The sequence below is a fragment of the Polypterus senegalus genome, chromosome 11, assembly GCF_016835505.1.
Source record: "Polypterus senegalus isolate Bchr_013 chromosome 11, ASM1683550v1, whole genome shotgun sequence".
NCBI classification, from domain to species: domain Eukaryota; kingdom Metazoa; phylum Chordata; class Cladistia; order Polypteriformes; family Polypteridae; genus Polypterus; species Polypterus senegalus.
In genome coordinates this window covers 129283694-129308874 of record NC_053164.1, presented here as the reverse complement: position 1 = coordinate 129308874, position 25181 = coordinate 129283694, and the positions used below count along the sequence as shown (strand labels likewise).

Here is a 25181-nt window from a genome sequence, read left to right as displayed (position 1 = left end):
TGCACCACTCGGAGTATTTATTTCACTGTACCTGAGTGGGGAATCATAGATCTACAGCAGCTGATCAGAAAGAGAATTATCAGTATACAGTATCAAGCACACACTACCTCAGCCATGCTGTTTATTGAACTGCTCTCATATGGTAAACGCTTCAGAGGCTTTCCTGTACGGACCTCGTGGTCCAGAAACAGTTTAATCCAAAGAACTATAAACGCACTCAATCAGCAACAACAACAACAACAACAACAACATTTATTTATATAGCACATTTTCATACAAACAGTAGCTCAAAGTGCTTTACATATTAAAGAATAGAAAAATGAAAGACATAATTATAAAAAATAAATCAACATTAACATCGAATAAGAGTAAGGTTCAATGGCCAGGGGGGACAGAAAAACAAAAACTCCAGACGGCTGGAGAAAAAATAAAATCTGAAGGGATTCCAGACCATGAGACCGCCCAGTCCCCTCTGGGCATTCTACCTAACATCAATGAAACAGTCCTCTTTGGATTTAGGATTCTCACGGAAGGGCTTGATGATGATGATGGTCACGTAGACTTCTTCCTTTTAATCCGTCCATCATTGTTGGAGCATCATGAAGCTTTGAGTAGGTGGAGGTGGCGCAGGCCACCACCACAAAGAAACCGGAAAAATAAACAGAAAAGAGAGTAGGGGTCAGTACCGATTTTAGAGCCACCATGAATAGTTGTTATGATGAATTGAACATACAGAGTATCAGGATTAAGTTAAATTACGATTAAAATGAAGTTATAAAAGGCCATGTTAAAGTAATGTGTTTTCAGCAGTGTTTTAAAGTGCTCTACTGTATCAGCCTGGCGAATTCCTATTGGCAGGCTATTCCAGATTTTCGGTGCATAACAGCAGAAGGCCGCCTCACCACTTCTTTTAAGTTTTGTTCTTGGAATTCTAAGGAGATACTCATTTGAGGATCTGAGGTTACGATTTGGAATATAAGGTGTCAGACATTCCGATATATAAGATGGGGCGAGATTATTTAAGGCTTTATAAACCATAAGCAGAATTTTAAAGTCAATTCTGAATGACACAGGTAACCAGTGTAGTGACGCTAAGACTGGTGTGATGTGTTCTGATTTTCTTTTCCTATCAAGTGCTCCTTGTAGAACTGTTTGTACTTATAAGTACAATTACCTCACTGTGCAACTGGGTGGGGTTTTGAGGCAGACGAGTGCTACCCCAGACCGGACAGCTGATCTGCTCGCCAGCATAGATTATCAGTTTTGGTCTACGCCGGCGTCATTTAAGAGAGAACAGTGGAACGATAAATTCCTGAAGTTTGCCCGGAATGCCATCATATCCGCAGATGACATTTCGTCGTTAGATCCCACACCACCAGGACACTACTTTGTTTTGGATAATGAATTATTGTATCAAGTTGCAGAACACGAAGGTGAGGTACAGAAATTGCTGTTTGTAAATTAGCTCATGCCTACCTCCTAGGCGCCCATCTTGGGCCGAGAAAACGTTGGAGAGAGTAAAGCTCCGATTTTACTGGCCCGGGATCAATGAGGAGGTCTGGCGTTCCTGTCAGCCCTGCCCAGTCTGTCAGCTATGTCAGATTCTCCTCTAGTCCTGATTCCCATTATAGATGGTCCCTTTGAGAGGATTAGCATCGATCTCGTAGGACCCCTAGAACCTTTGGCATAAGTATATACTGGTCATGGTGGATTATGCAACTTGATACCTGGAAGTGGTTCCCTTGCGAGCTGCTAATACTAAGAACAGAAGTCCTTACGGACCAAGGTATGCCCTTTACTTCTGATACGTTCAGGAAGGTTGCCAAATTACTCTGTATTAAGCATCTCAAAACGTCCGTGTATCACCCACAGATGGATGGACTGATAGAAAGGTTTAACCAGACGCTTAAACAGATGCTCTGCAAGGTAGTCAGTATGGACAGTAGGAACTGGGACCAACTTTTACCCCTGGTACATTTCCCCTTCCAGGATGTGCCACAGGCCTCCACAGGGTTTTCCCCTTTTGAATTCCTATATGAATGCCAACCCCGGGGCATTTTGGACATACTAAAAGAAGACTGGGAAGGGGATGAGCAGTTACACGATAGATTGGATAAAATCTGGCCTTTACTTAAAGAGCACATGTCCAGGGCTCAAGCAGCGCAGGCCCGGAATTACAACTGAAACTTCTCCCTGTACGAATTTCAGGAGATTGTGTACTGGTGGTTGTGCTCATCTCCCACTCGAAATTGTTGGCCCATTGGCAGGGTTCATACGAGGTTAAAGAAAGAAAAGGGCTCGTCGATTATTTGGAAAGTCAGCCAAACCGTCGACCGAGTGAGAGAGTGTATCACATTAACTTATTAGCTAGGGAAGAGCACCAACTTTCCGGCCCCGTCCTCTCCCTTTTCTCCGAAAAGTACACACTTAACCTTGGCCACAATTTGACTTCCGACCAGTGACAGGAGCTCGAAAATGTGATCCTATCTATCCTGGAGGTGGTCAGTAAAGCACCAGGCCGGACCTCACTGATTCAGCATGACATCGTGACAGACCCGGGGTGATCATCAGGGAACGACCCTATTGCCTCCCAGAGGTGAAATGTGCTGAAGTGGAACTAGAGGTGCAATGGATGTTGGACATGGGCATCATTGAAGACAGTCATAGCGCCTGGTCCAGTCATATTGTCCTTGTGTCCAAGCCAGACGGCTCAGATTCTGTAAAGAGTTTGATGATTATCCTATGCCTCGAGTGGATGAGCTCCTCGAGTGGCTGGGGACGGCTCATTACTTGACTACCCTTGACATGACGAAGGGTTACTGGCAAATTCCCTTAACAGTATCCGCCAGAGAGAAAACTGCATTCAGCACCCCTAGTGGACACTGGCAGTACAAGGTACTTCCATTTGGGCTGCACAGGGCACCAGCAACCTTCAAACATTTGGTAGATAGAGTGCTATGGCCCCACCAGTCCTATTGTGCTGCCTACCTTGATGATGTGGTCATCTTTTCCAGCACCTGGGAGGAACATGTATTGCTAGTTTATGCGGTCCTCCTGATGCTAGCGAAAGCTGGGCTGCGCATCAACCCCAGGAAGTGTTTCTTTGGGATGAACGAAGCCAAATATTTGGGCTACCTGGTCAGTGGAGGGTTGGTGAAACCACACTACTCCAAAGTAAAAGACATCTTCGAATGGCCCTCTCCGATAGTCAAAAAACAGGTGCAAGCCTTCTTAGGATTGGCAAGTTACTACCATCGGTTTGTACCTCAGTTTTCTGAGAGGGCCGCCCCTTTGACAGATTTGACAAAGAAAAGGGCCCCTTTATATGTGGTATGGAACAACGTAGCAGAACGGGCATTCAGTGACTTAAAAATGGCCCTCACAATGGCACCAGTTTTCAGAACACCTAATTTTTCGCTTCCTTTTCTCCTCCAAACCGACACTTTGGACACCCCATCATTTACCTGAGCCAGAAACTGTTGGACTGGGAGACAAGGTATGCAGTGATGGAACGGGAAGTCTTGTCATCAAGTGGGTGGTAACTCACCTGCGATACTACCACCAGGCCATGCCGCCCTCCAGTGGATGGCCCTTCACAGGGACTCGAATCCTTGGGTTACCAGGTGGTTTTTGAACCTGCAGCCGTATAACCTTCAGGCCAACTCTGATGCACTCTCCCGGGTTCACAACCTCTCAGTTTCGGCCACCCAACCTGATGGATCTGGGCTGAAGGGGGGTCATGTCACGCACGCATGCACGGGGAGCAGTTTAAGGACCTGACATGCACCATGACAAGTTGTGCCAGGGGACACAGCATATTAACCTCTCTCTCTTTATTTCCTTTATTTCCGCCGTAATACCACCCAGACGATCCAAAGAGCCGCAGCACTTCCAGGTTCCTTTCTTCCCTCTAGACCCCATGTGATGAGGTCAGCTACCCATCCAGTACCACGATTTTCCCAGCATCCCACTGTTTAATTTCTGGTCCGTTCCCCCTTTATACATCTGTGTTAGTTTTCTTACATATTATACAGATAAAACTTTAACTTCATTTAAATGATCGATATTGTTAATAATTAAGCATGTGGGGACATGGTGCTGCAGCACTAGCGAGGAGCTGGCACTCCGTTCATGGATTGTTCATGCCTCGTGCTGTATTCTTGCTGGTGCTGGCACGACACTGGAAGGATAGATAGATAGATTATGGATAGATTATTTCAATGTTCCTTAAAAGTTTTGAAGAATCTGCGTTTTAAGCTTACAGATGGCTTAACGTCGATTACAGAGCTGATTGTGTAGCGATTAGGTATTTGGAGAAAGAAAAGTAAGGGCTGGAATACGGGGTTAGTATGTTTGAAAGAGACAGTACTGCTACAAATCAGTATTTCATCGAAGGTCAGCAAGCATCTTGTGTGAGACATGAACAATCACTACACCACTGTGTTCCCATGTTTAATAACATGCTTTAACTCATATCATCATGAAAATGATATCACGAATACATCTCGGTATTTTAATTATTCAGAGACCTGTAATATTACGAATGTAATGGATTCTGTGTCCTGTCAGAGAAAGAGAAAACACGGAAGCACATAGTGATTCACATACATACAGCACATAGAAGATCAAATGCAAAACAAAGCATTTAACGTGCTACTTTAGTTACAATGGGATTTAAAATAAAAAAAATCTTTAAATCATTTAATTTACTAGCTTCTCAAATACCATCGTAACTAAAGTAGCACGTTAAATGTTTTTTTTTGTATGTGTTCTTCTATGTGCTCTGTGTGTGTGAATCACTACGTGCTTCTTAAACAGGCTTTCTCTTCCTCCGACAGGACAAAGAATCCATTACATTCATGATATTACAGCTCTCTAAATAATTAAAATGCTGAGATGTATACTTGATATAATTTTCATGACGATAGGAGTTAAACCATGTTATTAAACATGGGAACACGGTGGCGCATTGATAGTGACGAGTTGGCGCCCTGTCCAGAGATTGTTCCTGCCTCCTGCAAGAGGCTTGCTGCTGCGTGTGAAGCCTTTAATGAAATAATTAATTGCAGCAGTACTATCACTTTCCAATGTACTAACTCCCAATTCCTGTCCTTCCTTTTCTTTCTCCAAGTAACCAATCGCCACACAATCAGCTCTGTAATAGATGTTAAGCCATCTGTAAGCTTAGAACGCCGATTCTACAAAACTTTTAAGGAACATTGAAATATCTTCGTAGTACATGTTTAATTATTCTATCCATCTATCATTCCAGTGTCGTGCCAGCCCCAGCGAGAATACAGCGTGAGGCAGGAGCAATGCCAGAACAGGGCACCTGAAGCCACTCCTTTGATATCTTGGCTGTGTGCTTAGGGTTGTTGTCCTGCTGAAAGATGAACTGTCGCCCCAGTCTGAGGTCAAGAGTGCTCTGGAGCAGGCTTTCATCCAGGATGTCTCTGTACGTTGCTGCAGTCATCGTTCCCTTTATCCTGACTAGTCTCCCAGTTCCTGCTGCTGAAAAACATCCCCACAGCATGATGCTGCCACCACCATGCTTCACTGTAGGGATGGTATTGGCCTGGTGATGAGTGGTGCCTGGTTTCCTCCAAATGTGACACCTGGCATTCACACCAAAGAGTTCAATCTTTGTCTCATCAGACCAGAGACTTTTGTTTCTCATGGTCTGAGAGTCCTTCAGGTGCCTTTTGGAAAACTCCAGGCAGGCTGCCATGTGCCTTTTACTAAGGAGTGGCTTCCGTCTGGCCACTCCACCATACAGGCCTGACTGGTGGATTTCCGCAGAGATGGTTGTCCTTCTGAAAGGTCCTCCTCTCTCCACAGAGGACCTCTGGAGCTCTGACAGAGTGACCTTCTCCCCTGATCGCTCAGTTTAGATGGCCAGCCAGCTCTAGGAAGAGTCCTGGTGGTTTTGAACTTCTTCCACTTACGGATGATGGAGGCCACTGTGCTCATTGGGACCTTCAAAGCAGCAGAAATTTGTCTGTAACCTTCCCCAGATTTGTGCCTCGAGACAATTCCTTTGACTTCATGCTTGGTTTGTGCTCTGACATGAGCTGTCAACTGTGGGACCTTATACAGACAGGTGTTTGCCTTTCCAAATCATGTCCAATCAACTGAATTTACCACAGGTGGACTCCAATTAAGCTGCAGAAACATCTCAAGGATGATCAGGGGAAACAGGAAGCACCTGAGCTCAATTTTGAGCTTCATGGCAATTTTTATTTTTATCATAATTACAATTTTTATAATTATCATTTTTAATAAATTTGCAAAAATCTCAAGTAAATGTTTTTCATGTTGTCATTATGGGGTGTTGTGTGTAGAATTCTGTGGAAAAAAATTAATTGAATCCATTTTGGAATAAAGCTGTTACATAACAAAATGTGGAAAAAGTGATGCGCTGTGAATACTTTCCGGATGCACTGTAGGTTATTTAAATAATGTAAACATTTTATCTGTATAATGTAATAAACATATTTTGCTGCATTTCATCTTAAAAATGATATTGTCATCATATATAAATATGTGCTTTATAAATTGGCCCAGGTTGTGTAATATTATAACTGTATCGCAAGTTTACAGTGAGGTAAGTGTACTTAGAAACAGGTCTACAAGGAGCACTTGATGGACTGATTAAGTGCGTTTATAGTTCTTGGGATGAAACTGTTTCTGAATCGCGAGGTCCGTACAGGAAAGGCTCTGAAGCGTTTGCTGTATGAGAGCAGTTCAATAGACAGCATGACTGAGGTGTGCTTAATGTTGTATATCGATAATTCTCTTTTGGATCAGCTGGTGTGGTGCAGTGAGAGTAATATGGAAAAAGATGATCTGCTGTGGCAACCCATAACGGGAGCAGCTGAAAGAAGAATTATTTGCAGTGAGAGTAAAAAGGCTAAAGCGGCTATGGTATTTGGAATAGTTTAGCTATTCTGTAGACCATTATATTATTATAGGTTAATTACAATCAGATGCCTTAAACTAATAATATGTGGTTAATTTCAGTGTATATAATAAAGCTGCATCAGGAATGTGAATCTAAAAAAGAAAGGGAAACCACACAGGAACAGTAGCACTGCTTTGACGCTGGGTGCCACCAGTTTGCAAAACCGAGCGAAGAACTTGCGTACGCCAAGGATTTAGCTGGCGTGAAAATGTGCGTGGCTTTACGCCAAGTTTAGTTTATATACATCGTGATGTTAGCGTGGAAAAGTGCGTACACAACATTTTTGTGTGTACGCACCGTTTATACATGAGGCCCCAGGGCTGTGAAGCCAAATTCCAGATCCCATGGTGCCCTGTGGGAATCCGGGGCACCGCTATGCTGCAGAGAAACCACCATCTAGTGTCCCGGGGGAGGCAGTGTTTCAAAGTATCATGGTTATGGATCATACAGGATAGACTGATAGGATTTAAATTGCATATTGTCATAGATCATTTATGAAATCTAAAATAAGTCTGTCTTAACCTTCAGCAGAAATGAATGGAAAAATTGGTATGATAAATTTTAACTGATTATTGCATAATTTTATTGGTTACAGTATACAGTAATGAAGGGTAATATAAGTTATAATGTACTCTACAGCAGGTAATATCCAAGTAATTAAACAACAACATACTATGAATGTTTTGGAGGAACACAGAGAAGTCTGAGTGTGGTATAAGGAATTAAGTGATTCCACTCTGTGTTATCTGCTCTTTAGCTGCTTGGACATTGGTAGCAGCTGCAATGTGCTAATTCAGGGTGTATATCTCTTAATGGGTGACAGGAAAAACTTGTTAGCAAATGTAATAATTGCCAGGGACAGGGCTGACCCACTGTCATTGTGTCTCACACTCAGACCCATACCTCGACAGCCTCTTCTACAGGTGGACTTGGATTAGCAGACGTCACCATAGTAATTTTTACACTGCAGGTAGTGTCTTATTCTGGACATTCAGCTATACTGCTTAATGTGACTGCTTTATTTATTTATTTATTGCCGGTCCCAAACTGGATAAATGGGGAGGATTACAGTATGTCAGAAAGGGCATTCGGTGTAAAATATTGCCAAATCCATATGCGGACAGATGATCCACTGTGGCAACCCCTAACGGGAGAAGAGAAAAGAAGAAGAAGAAGATTGTCAATATGTGAATGCAGCATAATGGCAAGGATGATGCTTATGCACAATCTCTGTAAGTGCATATTATATGTTTGCCTGCAACCGTACCGCAACATGAAAATTAAACTCATTCACTTCGCTAGTATAACTGGTTTAATTTTAATTGTTCTCATGTTATTCTCTGCACTTTGAAGAGCTAGTATGTACATGAAGCGATGTGTATTAAAATGCAGGATAAATTGTGTTACTTGCAAATTGAATAAAGTACTCAGTATTTTATGTTCCAATATGCAGTAATGCACAATGTACGGGACAGGTGGCAATCCTACTGGTGTCTGTGGATAAAGTTCATTATCAAGGAACAACATAGGAAATGATGAAGTGCTGGTGATCCGCTACCACTGTTAATAGACCTTGATTCATCTGCCACTGCTTCATTTTTAACATGTGAAGCATGGTCAAATTAACCAGATTAATTTAATACATTTAGTTTGCATTAAAAATTTTAATTGCAGAAATTTTTAACATGTTAATCGCATGTATTAACAATATAAATCAGCAGCTCTAAATTAAAGGTTTCACCCTAAACCAGTTCCTAATCCCTTCCTGTTTTAAACTCCACCACATTATTCCTGGAGCTCCTTGCTCTGTTTACTGTTACTAATTCTGATCTTCAAGTCTCTCACCACCACTTTATGCTGCCCTGTCACACTATTCTTGTTTATGATCTTACAGTTATTTATCTGTTTCAGATGAGATCTTCAATACATTAGAAAGTCTATTTGGCTTTCCATTGTAACACCCAAGGCTATTAATCCATTTATGCTTAGAAGGTCTCCTTCTCCTCTTCCTTATGGCCAACATGAGAAGTAAATGCACAAATTATGTAAGTTCTCTGGATACTACTATCTCTACACCATTTCTCCCTTGCTCATTCAATCCACTGTACAACCTAAAGCTTCCTCCCATATTTCTTGCCTTATTCAACTGCTAGAGGAGATTATAGACAACACTAACTCCCCAAACCAATTTTTTAATACATTTTCCCTTCTTTCACCACCTCCTTCTTCCACTCACTTATCACCTAGACCAGGAGTGCCCACATTTTTTCGGCTCGCGAGCTACTTTTAAAATGACCAGTTCGAAATGATCTACCTACATTAAAAATGCTATATACAGTATATATATATAGCATATATATATTGTGGTCTATGGCCGGCTTGTCATCCCGGCCAATACCCCCAGGCTGCCAGATGGAGCTCTCCCTGCAGTATGGAGGTGCCCCGGATACCAGCAGGGAATCATGGATGATGCAGTTTTCCCCTACAGCCCTGCTGGATACCGCAGGGGCCAACAGAGGATGCTGCAGGGAGGCCCAGAGAATCATATTTGCCTTACGCCCCGGAAGTACGTCCAAGTCACATGGACAAGAGGAATGACATACTTCCGGGATGAAGAAGAAGACTTTTTATCTGACCTGAAAGTGATAGGAGATCACATGGACTGGGGGATTGGAAACACTTCCAGGTCAGGGATTATTAAAGGACAATGGGAAATCCCAGACATTGAGCTGAGCTGGGTGAAAGGGTGGCAACGCGTCTTGGAGTGGTGGAGAGTTTATTATTTTGATTATTGGTTTGTTGAATGAGTGTTGTGGATGGGAGGGTGCTTTGTGCACTGTTGAATAATAATAAAGTCAACATTTGGAATTTTACCTCTTGTCTGGAGTCTTGGACAAGGGTTCAAGGGAGTGATAGCGCCCCCTATTTGTCACTATATATATATATATATATATATATATATATACTGAGTATAAGGGTGGCGCAATGGTAGCGCTTCCCGGGTCCTCCCTGCATGGAGTTTGCATGTTCTCCCCGTGTCTGCGTGGGTTTCCTCCGGGCGCTCCGGTTTCCTCCCACAATCCAAAGACATGCAGGTTAAGTGGATTGACGATTCTAAATTGGCCCTAGTGTGTGCTTGGTGTGTTTGTGTGTGTCCTGCGGTTGGTTGGCACCCTGCCCAGGATTGGTTCCTGCCTTGTGCCCTGTGTTGGCTGGGATTGGCTCCAGCAGACCCCCATGACCCTGTGTTCAGATTCAGCGGGTTGGAAAATGGATGGATGGATGGATTTGAGCGTGGAAACGTTCGTACACAACATTTTTGTGCGTACGCACTGTTTATACATGAGGCCCCAGATGATTGACAGCCAGGATATCGCTGACATCACTCCCGTTGTCCATCCACCTGGAACCACCTTTATCCTGCCAGGAGGACTGTAAACTGGACGCTCTGTATTCTTTGCTAGTTATTTTCTGAACTTTTAGGTTTTTATAAATCATGATTTCAGTGCTCCCACAATCCAAAGACATGCAGATTAGGTGGATTGGCGATTCTAAATTGGCCCTAGTGTGTGCTTGGTGTGTGGGTGTGTTTGTGTGTGTCCTGCGGTGGGTTGGCACCCTGTCTGGGATTGGTTCATGCCTTGTGCCCTGTGTTGGCTGGGATTGGCTCCAGCAGACCCCTGTTACCCTGCATTCGGATTCAGCGGGTTGGAAAATGGATGGATGGATGGATATATACTGAGTATACTTTATACATAAAATATATGTTGTCATACCTTGCATAACTGAATAACCTTTAAGGCTCAATAACAATTCAATACATTTATGGTCACTACAGTATTTGGATTTAATAATCTTCATGTGGGAAAAGGCTGATTCGCATAAATAAGTAGAACCTAATAATGCAGTCAAGGAGGTAGCACATTTCCTCATGTTTGGAAACTTTTCCTCTGTGAATAAGTTCCAAAACTATCCAAGAGCCCCAGACTTCAGCTGAATGTCATCCTGTAGTGTCAAAATTTCATCCTCCAATGTAGAAGAGTTTTAGGTTAAACAGTGTTGCAATTTTTGATGCGGGTCAATCACCCTCAACATCTTCCCTAAATGGATAGCGATTGGCTCAAGTAAAACTAAGTCTTGAAACCGTCTGTCAAAGTCTGACAGGAAATTTTCAATCTGCTCTGTGTGGCGTATGCTGTCAAGTTGTGCACATGCCTTCCATTGCATCTCCAGCTCTGAAACGAGGTTTTGGATGTTCACCAAAACAAGGTGCTGCAGCTTTGAGGACAGGGGGAATGACAAGGAGAACCTCCTTTTTCTCCGGCCTTGAAATCTAAGCAGGAATTTCACCCTGGCTATCTGAATCATTGAAGGCATCTTTTATCATCTCTCCATCTCAGAAGGAGTTCTTATGCTTAATGATCGAGTGACTCACCCAGAGCGATGCTTCGGTGTGTCTGCCTTTGTTTTTGTATTCAGCCAAGTGAAAAATGATGGCTGTCTGATTAACTGCGATTTTAGTTCCCTCTACTTCCTCTTTCTCAGATTGCTTTTCCAAAGGAAGTCAGTTTCGTAGTTTTTATGAACAGTTCGATAGTGCCTTTCCACATTTTCCTTCTTTGGAATAGCAATGATAGATTGACAGATCAGACAAACGCACTTCAATTGTGAAATTGTGAGAAAAAAAATCCTCTTCCAATTCCACATCCAGCCCATACCCTCCCTAAACAATTTTTTTTTAAATCCTTTCTTTAGTCAATATAAATTGGAAGGCTAACTAGATCACTGCTGGAGGTTTGCAGTAGCTCGCGCATTTGATCGTGCTTGCGGGATGACCAGTGTGTTAGAAGAAAGGAGATCTCAGACTGGCCGCCCTGTATGTCAATCAAGTGGGAAATGCCATAAGGAGGATATATGACAGACTAACGTTTAAAATTTTTTTTTTTGAATGCAACGCGATATACCTGCACTACCTTTCCGATCTACTGGTCAATCGCGATCGACATATTGGGCACCCCTGCCCTAGACCATCTCACCAATAACAAGTCTTACCGTTTCAATTAGTATGGCCAGTGATAAGACCCCAACCAGCTTAATGGTATCCTCTGCTGCCTGTTCAGTCTAAGGCTAAGAAAATGCACTGCTATTGAAAACCTCCTTTATTATTCCAATTCCAAAGAAGGTGGGTGACTCTTAAACTAATGACTTCAGACCAGTGGCCCTTTTATCACACATCATGAAGTCCTTTGAAAGGCTGCTCCTGGACTTTATAAGTCCTCTTTTGAAAGGCCACTTGGATTAATTTCAGTTTGCCTATTGGAAAAAGGTGGAAGATGAAATGTTTGATATGCTCATCAATCCAGCCATGCATGTTCTACAGTATAATAGGAAAAATAGCAAATAACAAAAATTTAATCTAAACTGCTTAGAATGAAAATGAAATACAGAAATGCTTAATTATATTGTACATAAAAAAGACAAAAGTTGCAATTGCAAAAAATAAGTTATAAAGTCCACACCGGCTGCGTTTGACTCTATGTGTTACTGCAGGCTACTAAGGGTGCATTCAGAATGCAATGACATTGCAGAGAGCAAACATTATAGCAATTATGGTGTATACTTGGACTTTCTTTCTTTTTTTTAACATTTCTTATTTTTCTAAACAGAATAAATCTGGATCAGATATACAAAAAACAAGTGATCTAAAATGCTGCTTGAAAGTTCTTAAGACAGAAATATTCTTCAATATGCAAGGACAAAAATACACCCCAGAAGCAAAGGGAAAACAAAGATATATCCTTTTCTATTTAGAATTTTATGGGAGATACACTAGGAATGAATACTTTCTTCGTAGGCTACTCTCTTAGCAGTGTTTGCAGTGCCCTGAAAGCCAAATCATCATAAAATTATTTATGTAATTGTTACAAATTTGCAAGTTTAATAACACTTGTGGAACTGGACCCGGACACAGGCAGGCGGACAACGGTTTTACACCCAACACACTCATTTTATTATGTGCAGTATTTACAGTTCTTCACTGCACAACCCAGTGCCTCCAGCACCGATCCCCCAAAGTCCAGGCCTCACAGTCTTTAGTGCCTTTCCTGGCCGCCTCCTCTCCTCTCTCCGAGCTCCGTCCTCTTCCATCCGACTCTTGCTGATGAATGAAGGGAGGCGGCCCCTTAAATACCAGCCCAGATGGGCTCCAGCTGCTTTCCCGGCAATCTCCCGCGGGCACACCCCCGTGTGGCGGAAGTGCTGGCTGTGCATCCGGAAGCCCTCCGGGTGTCCCCAGTCTTCTTCCCCCCAGCAATTCCTGGTGTGGCGGAAGTGCTGAGGTCCAAGGTTCTTCAGGCACTGGGTCGCCGCCTACGGGGTTGGCCCCCAACACAACCAGGTCACACAACCAGGTCGGTCGCTCCCTCGTGATCTGGAGGAGGCACAAGCCCTCCTCTGGTCCTCCTGGGTGTTCCTTCCTGAGCTCCACCCCCAGCCGCATGCCACACACTGCACAAAAAAGTTTTTGCTTCTTGAACACTGTTGGGTGTTTTTTATAGATTTATGATCACAAATTTCACATCAAAATTTACCCATCACGTACCGTTTCAGAGAAAATTTCAGTTTTGTCATGACTTTTTCTTGTATTTGTATCCAAACATTTTCGCTCCTGTAAGTAACTTATCAGCAATGGTTTGTGCAGCCTGGGCGTGTCCAGGCATCGAATCAGGCCAGGTTGGAAGCTGTTCTGTGGAAGTTGACATCCTGGGCAGGTCTGAACGAGCTTGACGCTGTCTCAGCATGCTATAAAGGTGGTTTGCATACATATCCTACTCATTTGGTTTATATACAGTAGGTAGTCAGTGTGTATGTATAGTATCAGTATAGTAAAGTATAGTATCTGCAGCAATATAACAGTAAGTAAGCTTGATGCTATAGACATTTTGGTGCCGGGCAATATGTCTCGTCAATGTCGTTAACAGCCGCGATACATTCTGCTATATTTGTGATGAATATACACTTGTGCCTCAGAGATGCTGGATGACTGCCCTTTTGAAGAAAGCTTATCATCTGTATTTTGGCTGCAAAACTGGTGATCAAGACAAGGAATGGGTGCCTCCCATTAGCTGTGCGACATGTGCTGTCAGTCTGAGAGACTGGCTCAGAGGCACTCGAAAGACGATGCAGAGACTGCAGGAACGGTGTTTGCTGTCACCAGGTATGACAATTTCTGTGTTTCGAGACTGACATCATGATACTGTATAACCAAATGTTTTGCACAAGTCCTCTGTCTTTGTTTCTGTTGTGACATTGATGGATTGTTCTCGGCCTTGAGTTGTGATCACAACCCGGAAGAGTGACGTCTCTTCATTGATTCATCAATGTTAAGCCTGAAATCTGTTTGGTTACACAATGGCAATGTTTATCCTTCAGTACCTGTTGACTATGCAGCACACATGAAAGAAATGTATGAGAATGTGGAACTGTTGCTGAAGCACGTCCAGTATAGCAGGTACAACTGGAATATCTGTGGAGATCTTAAAGTCGTTGCTCTGTTACAAGGACTGCAGCTTGGCTATACAAAGTACTGTTGTTTCATCTGTGAATGGGACAGCCGTGCCAAAGAGTTCTCAACTGAACTGGCCACTCCGTAAAAAGTTAGTTCCAGGACAGAAAAATGTGCCACATGAATCACTTGTCGACCCGGCAAAGATATTTTTGCCTCCTCTTCACATAAAACCGAGATTCATGAAGAATTTCCTGAAAGCACTGAACAAGGAAGGTAAAGGTTTTCGTTATTTAAGACAGATGTTCCCAAGAATAGTTGACACCATGATCAAAGAGGGCATTTTTGTTGGCTCCCAGATCAGACATGTTATGAGTGACAAGTGGTTTGAAGATCTTTTAGTTGGGCCGGAAAAAATTAGTTGGAAAGCCTTCATAAATATTGTTGCCAATTTTCTGGGCAATTACAGAGCCCCAAACTACATTCAGCTGGTAAACAAACTTCTCAGAGCATACAAGACAATAAACTGCAACATGTCACTCAAGATTAATTTCCTCCACTCACACTTGGACTTCTTTCCCACAAATCTCGGGGCTGTCATTGACAAACACGGTGAAAGATTTCACCAGGACATTGCTATGATAGAGAAACAATACCAGGTCAGCTGGAATCCATCAATGCTTGCTGATTACTATTGGACACTGCAACGTGATGCACCAGACATTGATTACAAAAGAAAATCAGGAGAAAAACACTTTTAATTCTGTTGAATTTAATAGCTTATACGAAACATAAACATAGCTAAATACGTTATTGTCAGTAAACATATAAATGTCTATTTCTCCTACGAGTTCCTACGTGATTAAAAACAAAACTATATTTGTGAGTACCCAGTAGGTGCCTGTCACAATCAGCAAAAACTTCTCAGGTAGCAAGACTTTTCAAAAAAAATGTTGTGCAGTGTAATTGAATGTTGTTTAGAAGCTGCAATGGCAATGATAAGCTGCTGAGAACACTTTTTTGTCCTTGTGCCTCTAACCTGCAACAAACAAACTTAAGTTTTTGCAATATTATATAAGATGGTCTGCTGTCAAATGAAGTTAACAAAACAGCAGTTATTTTACTGTGTGAAATCTGTGGGTTTCCAAGTACAGTATGATTAGTCTTATTGACGACACACTTATTGGAATTAAATCACCCCCATGTCAAATTTCAAATCTATGTTTGTAGAAAAGGATTTCCTTCCATGTGATAGACTGGTACCCTGTCTGGGGATCGTTTCTGCCTTGCACCCTATGCTTGCTGAGATAGGCTTCAGCTTGCTAGGCTAGGCATCTACAGCCCTACTCTGGATAAGCGGCTTTAGAAAATGGATGGATTTTCATCCCTGAATGTACAAATCATCCGCAACAAGAAAGTTGTCAGGAAGTGGACAGGAGGTACAGAAGATGCATCTCTGCTTTGGTCAGGTGTGCCCCACAATATTCTATATGTTATAGCACCTCTATACTTCTTCCATTTTTTGATTTTATTTATTTTTGCTAAGGGATTAGCACAACAGACCACACTAACATTTATGTAAGCTATGTGACTTTCTGTGTCGTCCCATTTTCTCTGTATGTTTTAACACAACTACCTTTATAAGAGAGAGGGTTTTAAAACACTTTTTTGACATCATTTGTAAGCCTCTACTTACTATGCGTGCAAAAGATCAGGAGCAACTCAGCTGGTGACTGCAAACTTTGTAAATGGTCATGATGAAACACCTGACATAAAGCTTGCTATGTGGACATTTGCTTTAAGGTGTTCCTATTTGTATGATTTCATTCATGTAACTCCTAGTGTTTGGTATGTCTACTTTGTTTGCAAAATTAGCATATACATGTTAAGCTGAAATTTAGTTTGATTTTACCTCATAGACATTAGGAATCACCTAGTGTTAGGTGTCTATTTCCTTCCTACAATAATGTCCTGTAACAATGGAGATTGACCCTTTCCACAGTCCTCACGCTGTTGGAAAAGTAAAAGCCGTTGAAGGGGTGAATGAGTGTAAGTTGCATTCGCAGAAATGGGCAGCCTATTACTGTTGAGGTTCCTAGAGGTAAGTATTGTTGGGTGTGCATGTAACACAAGATAAATAGATTAAGAATCTTGTTAGTTGCATTTCTTGTCCACCATCCAAATTTCAAACTCATCCATCCACCTATATATTATTAAGTTAATTTTACTCCAATTCAGGGTTATAGTAGGCAAAAGCCAAATCTCAGGAGTAAGGCAAGAAACCAAACCGAGTGGAGGTTGTTCGACATCTCTAAGAAAACGCTAGAGTATCAGGAAAAAGTATGTTCAGTAAATGAAGGAAAAGATAGAATATTTTTTGGTTTTGCCTTTTCTTTATTTTTTTTCTGATGGTATATGAATAATAGCTACTGTTTTGTGCATAACATTTCATGATATAATGTGAACATTTATTGTCTCTAAATAATACTTAACATTTTTAAACATTTCTGCATACATGACTCACCTGGGACCTCATGTATAAATGGTTAGACGCACAGAAATGATCCGTAAGAACGTTTCCACATTCAAATCGCGATGTATGAAACCTAAACTTGGCATAAAGCCACTCATACCCTGTCCTACACAATTTCTCCGCTCAGTTTTGCAGACTGCAGACTGCAGACACCCAGCATCAAAGCAGTGCTCCTGTTCCTGTGTGGTTTATCTTTTTTTTTCAGATCGCAACTTTATAAATACACTGAAATTAATCGCATATTGTTTATTAGTTTAATGCATCTGTTGTAATTAACCTGTAACAATATAATGGTACACTGAATGGCCAAACTATTCCAAATACCATAGCTACTTTAATGTTGTTACTCTAACTGCACCTTCTTTTACTTCTTTCAGCTGCTCCCATTAGGGGTTGCTACAGCAGATCATCTTTTTCCATATTACTCTCACTGCACCACTCGGAACAGCTGATTGGAAAGAGAATTAGCAGTATACAGCATCAAGCACATGCTGCCTCAGCCATGCTTCCTATTTGAACTGCTTCCCACACGGCAAACGCTTCAAACCTTTCCTGTACGGACCTTGCGGTTCAGAAAGAGTTTCATCCCAAGAGCTTTAAACGCACTCAATCAGTCCATCAACTGCTCTTTGTATAACTGTTTCCACTTTAAGTACAATCACCTCACTGTAAACTTGCACTACAGTTATAATATTGCACAACCTGAGCCACTTTATAAAGCGCGTATTTACATATGATGACGATATCATTTTTAAGATGAAATGCAGCAAAATATGTTTATTATATTACACAGATAAAACTTTAACTTCATTTAAATAATATACTGTATACTATTAATAATTAAAGGACATGGTGTTGCTACGTTAGCAAAGATCTGGCACTCTGCTCACGGATTGTTCCTGCCTAGCACTGTATGCTTCCCTGGGACTGGTGTGAAGGATAGGATAATTAAACATGTACTATGAAGATATTTTAATGTTCCTTAAATGTTTTGAAGAATCGGCATTATAAGCTTAAACATGGCTTAACGTCTATTACAGAGCTGATTGTGTGGCGATCGGTTACTTGGAGAAAGAAAAGGAAGGACAGGAATTGGAGGTGTCACACACATGCGATTAGGAGGCAGTCAAATAACCTAAAGGTGAGTGAACTATCGCGAGATAAAGGGTCATCACATGGTACTTACCTGAATCTCTTCTCTCAACAGAAAAACAGAAGAAAAATAAATACCTCCACTTCTGGGCACCAAAATGGCCGTACCCTAATAAGCTTTCGTATGACACTCAGATAGTGGACTACGATGGCCTTTTCACAGCGACTTTGATATCTGACAACTTCTTTTTTATTTCGGGCACTGTGCGACTTTGTAAGCTTTCGAGTTTCTCCGACACGCTATGTCAGTCGATCAGCTTCTTTTTGTTGTTTATACTACTGTTTAAACCAACAAATAGTACGCTTTTCCTTGCCTCCACTTGGTATTCGCTGAAATTCTTTCATTTTCCCTCTTGCTTTTCCCATTGTCTTTTCACAGAACACTGAGCTTAAGGGCTATTTGTATTGATTTACATATTCAAAGAGGCGTAATTCTGGGAGGAGTTGGGGCGGGACAGCAGGCACGTGCATGAGCGTTACTTTTCATGTTGACTAGGATTTATGTAACGGAAGAACACAGAAGTTGACGAACGCACAGATTTATGCATCTGGATTTTTCTGTACGTAAGCACATTTCGGGTTTTGTGCTTGCGTCATGTTATAGTGTAAGTTCCAAGCACGGCGTTATGCATGAGGCCCCAGATCTCTCTGATTGGAGAGGCTTAAGGGTGTCCCAAAAGCTTTAGAGATTGCACCTTTTTAAAAATGACTTTAAAAATAAGTTCTCTCTTATTTTATGTATTTTTATCTGTGTGGCTGTGAATAAAAATACATAATTTCTACTTTGCTTAAGACTGTGTGGCAATATTTTAGAAAAAAAGTCCTTAATAGCATTGTCTCAGCAATTCTTTTCTGTTGAACTCTTTCTAGTTCACATTATTCATTTTGTAAAGATGCACTATCTTAAGATATTTTGTATAAGTTGTGCTTTTTTGTTTTGTTTGTAAACAGATGTGTTAATATTACCAGCTTATAGAGTAAGTACCTTTACATGGGAATGAAAACATTCGTAATGTTTAGTTTTGCATGTTAAAATTGCTTGATGTTTCTAAATTAAAGAATCCAGGATATTTCTGAAATGGTGACAACAACAACAACAACAACAACAACATTTATTTATATAGCACATTTTCATACAAACAGTAGCTCAAAGTGCTTAAACTTTGACTGAACTTCTAATTTATAAAACTAATTTAATTATGGGTAATTTCTGTGTCATAATGCTTATTTCTGTTAATATGCATATTCAGATTCTACAAGTTAAAATTTCATATTTTTCATATTTCATATTTTTAAATTCAACAATAACCTCATTTATTTGGAATTCAAAACATCCACGCATCAAAAAAGCGACCCTACAAAGACAAAAGGCAGAAAGCGGTATGGCTCTACCTAACTTCCAGTTTTATTACTGGGCAGCAAATATACAGGCGATAAGAACCTGGACACAAATAGAAGAACATACACAGGCATGGACCGCAATAGAAGTAAAATCCTGCAGTACTTCTTTGTATTCCTTGCTCTGCGCTCCAATAAACACACGTTATCGGCAATACACTAATAACCCAATTGTGCTCCACTCACTTAAAATCTGGAACCAATGTAGAAAGCATTTTAAGATGGAGAAGCTTCTTTCTGTGGCACCTCTGCAAGAGAACCACCTCTTTCAACCTTCACAAACATATGCAGTTTTTAATATCTGGAAAAAATTTGGAATTAACTTGCTTAGAGATCTTTATATAGACGTCTTTGCTTCCTATGAACAATTACATTCCAAATTTAACATTCCAGCTACACATTTCTTTCACTATCTTCAAATCAGAAACTTTGTTAAACAGAACCTGCCTGATTTTCCTCATCTTGCACCCTCATCCATGCTGGAAAAAATATTGCTCAATCTCAAAGACTTAGACTCCATCTCTACAATATATAAAATCATTTTACAATCCCTCCCTTTCAAAGATCCAAGAGGACACTGGGAAAAAGATCTCTCAATTAATATATCAGAAAAGGAGTGGAAAGTAGCAATGCAGAGAATTCACTCGAGCTCCATATGCGCAAAGCATACAATTATACAACTCAAAATTATATATCGAGCACATCTGTCTCGACTAAAACTTTCCAAAATGTTTCCAGGGCATGATCCAACCTGCGAACGCTGCAACAAAGCCCCAGCCTCACTGGGTCACATGTTCTGGGCCTGCACCAAATTAACATTATTCTGGACAAAAATTTTTAATTACCTTTCAGACCGCCTTGGACTCACAATCCCTCCTAACCAATTAACAGCTGTGTTTGGTGTTATTCCAGATGGTTAGTTTAAAGTGGAGAAGGACAAACAAATTGTGATTGCATACACTACACTCTTGGCATGCAGACTTATTCCCATTAACTGGAAGAACCCAAACTCTCCTCTTTTAAGTCAGTGGGAAACCGATGTGTTATATTATTTAAAATTGGAAAAAATCAAATACTCAGTTAGAGGATCCGTACAGACTTTTTTCAAAACATGGCAGGATCTAATCAGTAATATTTTAAAATAAGTTCATAAAGCACAGAGAATTTATTAATTTAGGTATGTTTATAAGCCTTAAATTTAATGTCATTTGGCTTGCTCTCTCTCTCAGGGGTGGGGATTGATCTGTTCTTAACTCAATTCTTCTTTTTATAAAAACTTGATTGCTTTGTATGGATTGTAATAAAATTAAAAAAAAAAAAAAAATTCATATTTTGTATATCAAGTAAAAAAGTATTTTCCAGTGAAATATTCCATGAGTGCATTAAAGATACTTTGCATTAATATATTGCATTTATTAATAAATATAAATGATTTGCCAACACACAAATTTAAAGACATTTATATCATCCTCCACGCTTCCCTAATATTTCATTGTAACACTATTCAATGTAGAGCATAGTAGATATTTTACACTGTGTGTGTAACGGTCTGTTCAATGAAATGATAAACTGAAAGTATAAAGAACTTCAGCAAAATGGTGAATTATTTATTGCATACTTATGCACTGTTCATTTCTAAGATTTCATACTAATAGATTTGTTTATTTGCACACCTTTATTAATAAAATGTTACATGCCCCCAGCAGTTTATTTTATATAATAAGAAATAATTTGATGGGCTATGAATCCAATGTAGCATATGTTTATACATTGTTATTATTTATCAGCAATGGAAATCAATGCTTTTTTAAGTAGCATGTGGGCCCTTACAAGTCATTAATCTTGATTTTTACAGAATAAAGGGGAATAAAAATTTAAGTAAACTCTTTAAACTCAAGTCAACTCAACCACAGTTATTGTCATTTATAATAGAAGAAATGCATGATACATTTTGATTTTACTAATTTATGGATGAAAAACATTGTAGAAAATAAATTAAATACTGTAACATACCTGGAACACTTGAGGTCATATAAATTGGAATCATAGCTTAAAAAGTAGAAGAAAATTATGTTATAAAACATAAGTATTATATAATATTAATCAAGAAACAAAGATAATTACATATTCTATAAATATTGTGGTATTTTTGTTTTACTTACTGTATAAAAAAAGAGTGATGAAAATACGCATCATACAACAGAGAAAGGCACTCCTGTTAGTTTCAGCTCAGCCTTAACTTACCAGTTCAACTCAGAATGAAATTCAATTCAGGAAGTCAATGAATATGAGGCATGATGATTCAATTTGAATTTTATTAGATGGAAATTTAAAAGAAGTGAGATTTGGCCTGTTTGGTAGAACAGAAACAAAATGTGGCAAACCAGTCCAGGGTCTTTCTGTACTTTTTAATTTAATGTTACACTATACAATAGTTTTGTGTCGTTCTATAATGTTACATAAATACATGTGCATGAGAGAATACACAGTGTATAATATTTTCATACAACCCTGTCATTCTGAACTGTATTAAGAGTTTATAAATGGGTGGTATGGGTTATTGCACAGTAGTTTAATGTAAGTAAGGAGGGTGAGATGGTAATAGTGATTAGCATTCCTACCTCACAGCTCAACAGTTCTGTGTTTGGGTCTCTGCCCAGTCACTCTCAGCAAGGATTGTGCATGGCTTATATGTGAGGTTTGTCTCAGGGTACTTCAGCTTTCATCCCACATAAAAAGATGTGTTAGGTTTACTGGACCACACTTGTAGGTTTGATATGAGTTGATGTGCCTTGTCAAGGACTGGCTCATGCCTGATGGTTGAAACCCCACTTAACCTGAATAGAATAAGGGGATATGAAAAAGGATGGATGGATGGACAATAAGATGATGTACAGACGAATCATTAAAACCAAGGTTGTCTCAAAGCATGGATGGATTTTCAAAGTTAAAAAAGTGAATCTTAGATATCTTCTTTTTCATGGGTTTCTTAAAACCCCTCCCCTCTAAGTCTGCCACCTTCCAAATTAGTAAGTATAAAGTACTTTGTTATTAACTCCGCTCCTGACGTGCCTAAAAAAAGTCACAAATCAACTGAAAAGCCATGGATTGCAAATATTTTCATTGTATTGCCATGTTTTTGGTTCTTTGCTGGGATGAAATTATGTTGTGTAAAATAATATATGTATAATAAAAGCATAGTTTAATGACAAAATATGGCAGAGTGTATAAATAAGCACAAAATCTAATATCTATTGTTTCTAAGATGAATACAAAATAAATGATGATATGCGCCATTAAAAGAGCTGTCAACTGTCACAAAATCCTGGTCATGGCCACAGCAGTCCCCCAAACTGAGATCGCTCCTGGGGATAATTTAACTGACACCCAGAAAGCGGAATTGCTATCTCTGATCTAGGGGAACACGGACATCTTTTCGGCAAAGCTGAATGATTTCATTTTCTAATCCAAAATGTGCTGTTATATAAAAAGTTAGGGTATCCGAGACTAACATGCAGGCAGTTTCATGCACTTATTTTTCTTTTCCTTTACCCCTGCTCAAATGTGGAGAAATATGTATCTGTGGTCCTGTGGTTAAAGGTTCAACCTTGATCTGTCAATTTCTGTTGTCATTTTCTAAGATTAAAAATGTCCATTCCCCTCTACATTTGCACCAAAAAAGACTAGTGAGCAGTTACCCAATTTTTTATTGGTTGAAGGTGTATCAGGGCCAAAATCCTTCTCTGTTTGTGATAATCATGGTATAGACTCTTCCATCTGTTTATTCTCTTCTTCTGCCTCCAGAACTGGCAGTTTGCTTAAAGCATTAGCCACTTACATTGTATTTCCCTGGTTCATATACAATGGTACACTCATAAGCTCTCATGAGCACACCTCATATGGGGACTCTGGGTAAACACATTTGTGGTATATTTTCTTTTTTTTATGAAAAGGTGCATTAGTGGCTTATTATCTGTGAAAATTTTACATTTTCTTCCATAGGGATATGTATGGAACTTCTGTAAAATAAATACAGTATCACAGTTAATCATAAGCTAACTTTGAGTAAAGTTTCTCAATGTAGGTATGAGAGTGTGTGACAGAAACCCTAAAGATTTTTCACTTCCATGTCTCCTTAGCACCGTACCTACACCACAGGGTGAGGCATCAGGCAGATGTACGAGACCTTTGTCTGCTGAATAGTGCAGTGACATACTGACAGGCTGCATTAACTCCTTTGACTTTTTGAATGCTTCTTACAATTACTTTTTTTATTGGCAAAGCACCTCTTTTCTTATGTGAAAACTTCTCATAATATTTCATAGTCACAAATGACTTTTTATTTATGGAAACATTTTTTTGATTAAAGGAGCTTTTGTGATGTGTGGAATGGTAGAACAGTGATAGCACTGCTACCTCGCAATAAAGGGATTCATGTCCTGGGTGCTCCCTGTGTAGAGTTTGCATATTCTCTCTGTGTACACATGGGCTTCCTTCCGGTCCTTCAGTTTCCTCCCACAATCTAAAGACATGCAGGTTAAGTAAATTGGTTTTGCTAACCTTAATTTTAGTGTGTCTGTGTTTGTGATGATCAGCTACACTGCGACCCTGCTCTGGGTAAGTGAGTTTGGAAAATGGATGGATGTGGCCTCCATGATAGTTTTCACTTTCCTCCCTACAGGGTAAAGTCTCCATGTCCATCTGTTTTGTGCCCTAATCTTGCAAAAAGGCACACTTCTTTCTTTTTAAGCATAAACTTGCATTGTACAGTGTACGTAAGACTTTTCAAAATTTTCAACATGCTCCTCCAAGTTAATTGCCATGACAAGCATTTCTTCCAAAGACACAACTACTTCTTTCTCCATGCTGTTTGATCCCTGTGATGTTTCTTATCTTATTAAACTCACCAAGTGAAATTGTCATTAGTTGTCTATTAAATGATAATGTCCAAAATGTGGCTGACGTAAAATAGTTCTAGAATAGACTTCAGATTACCCTGCATATAGATACATTATTTTGTACACATTTCATTATGTTTCACATGTTCATGCTTATGTATTTTTTTCATGCTGTTTGTACTCAAAATCAGAATACCAGTTAATAAGACAAAATTAAAATTTTGTAAAGTGTATTTCAGATATCCTAAAATAGACATATTTTCAGGTATCAATAATTAATTTTGAGAAATCTTCAAATGCATTGTACTTGCAGCGGGCTGAGGTTTCGCCTCAAGTTGAGTTTCTGTCTTCTGGTGCCTTCAGCAGTGGCTTTTATCTCATCTATGTCAGACCACACAAGAGTTATACACGTCTCCATAATAGCATTTACAGTACGATTAACATATACTGTAGTTTGATTGTTTTTCAGATATGTTCTTGACTTTGGAGGTGTTCATTTGAAAAGAAATAATTCTTCACTGTTTGTGGATCAAAATTTAATTTGAAGTTGAACAAATGCAAAATAGAAAACAAAATTACAATTAATTACAAAGTAAAAATAATTACAGAAAAAGAAATGCATAAAATATTGACAGCATAAAAATATATACTGAATATAAGAATAATTGATTTTATTTATAGGTGCCTTTCAAGGCACACAAGGACACCTTATAGAGCACATTAATAACAACAGTC

General features: G+C 39.8%; 2 protein-coding genes across 2 annotated transcripts in view; both read right to left on the bottom strand.

Annotated features, from left to right (window-relative positions):
• The window catches only part of LOC120539519, a 69683-nt gene extending 47889 nt beyond the window's left edge, over positions 1 to 21794 (bottom strand). The window contains exons 1-2 of the mRNA XM_039769658.1: positions 21711 to 21794; positions 21562 to 21597 (exon numbers count right to left, since the gene is read on the bottom strand). Coding sequence (XP_039625592.1) covers positions 21562 to 21597; positions 21711 to 21744 — 70 coding nt within the window. The 5' untranslated portion in view covers positions 21745 to 21794. The remainder of the gene's footprint in view (positions 1 to 21561; positions 21598 to 21710) is intronic.
• LOC120539518 overlaps positions 1 to 25181 on the bottom strand; it is a 580969-nt gene that overhangs the window by 486064 nt on the left and 69724 nt on the right. The gene's annotated exons all lie outside the window — the stretch shown is intronic.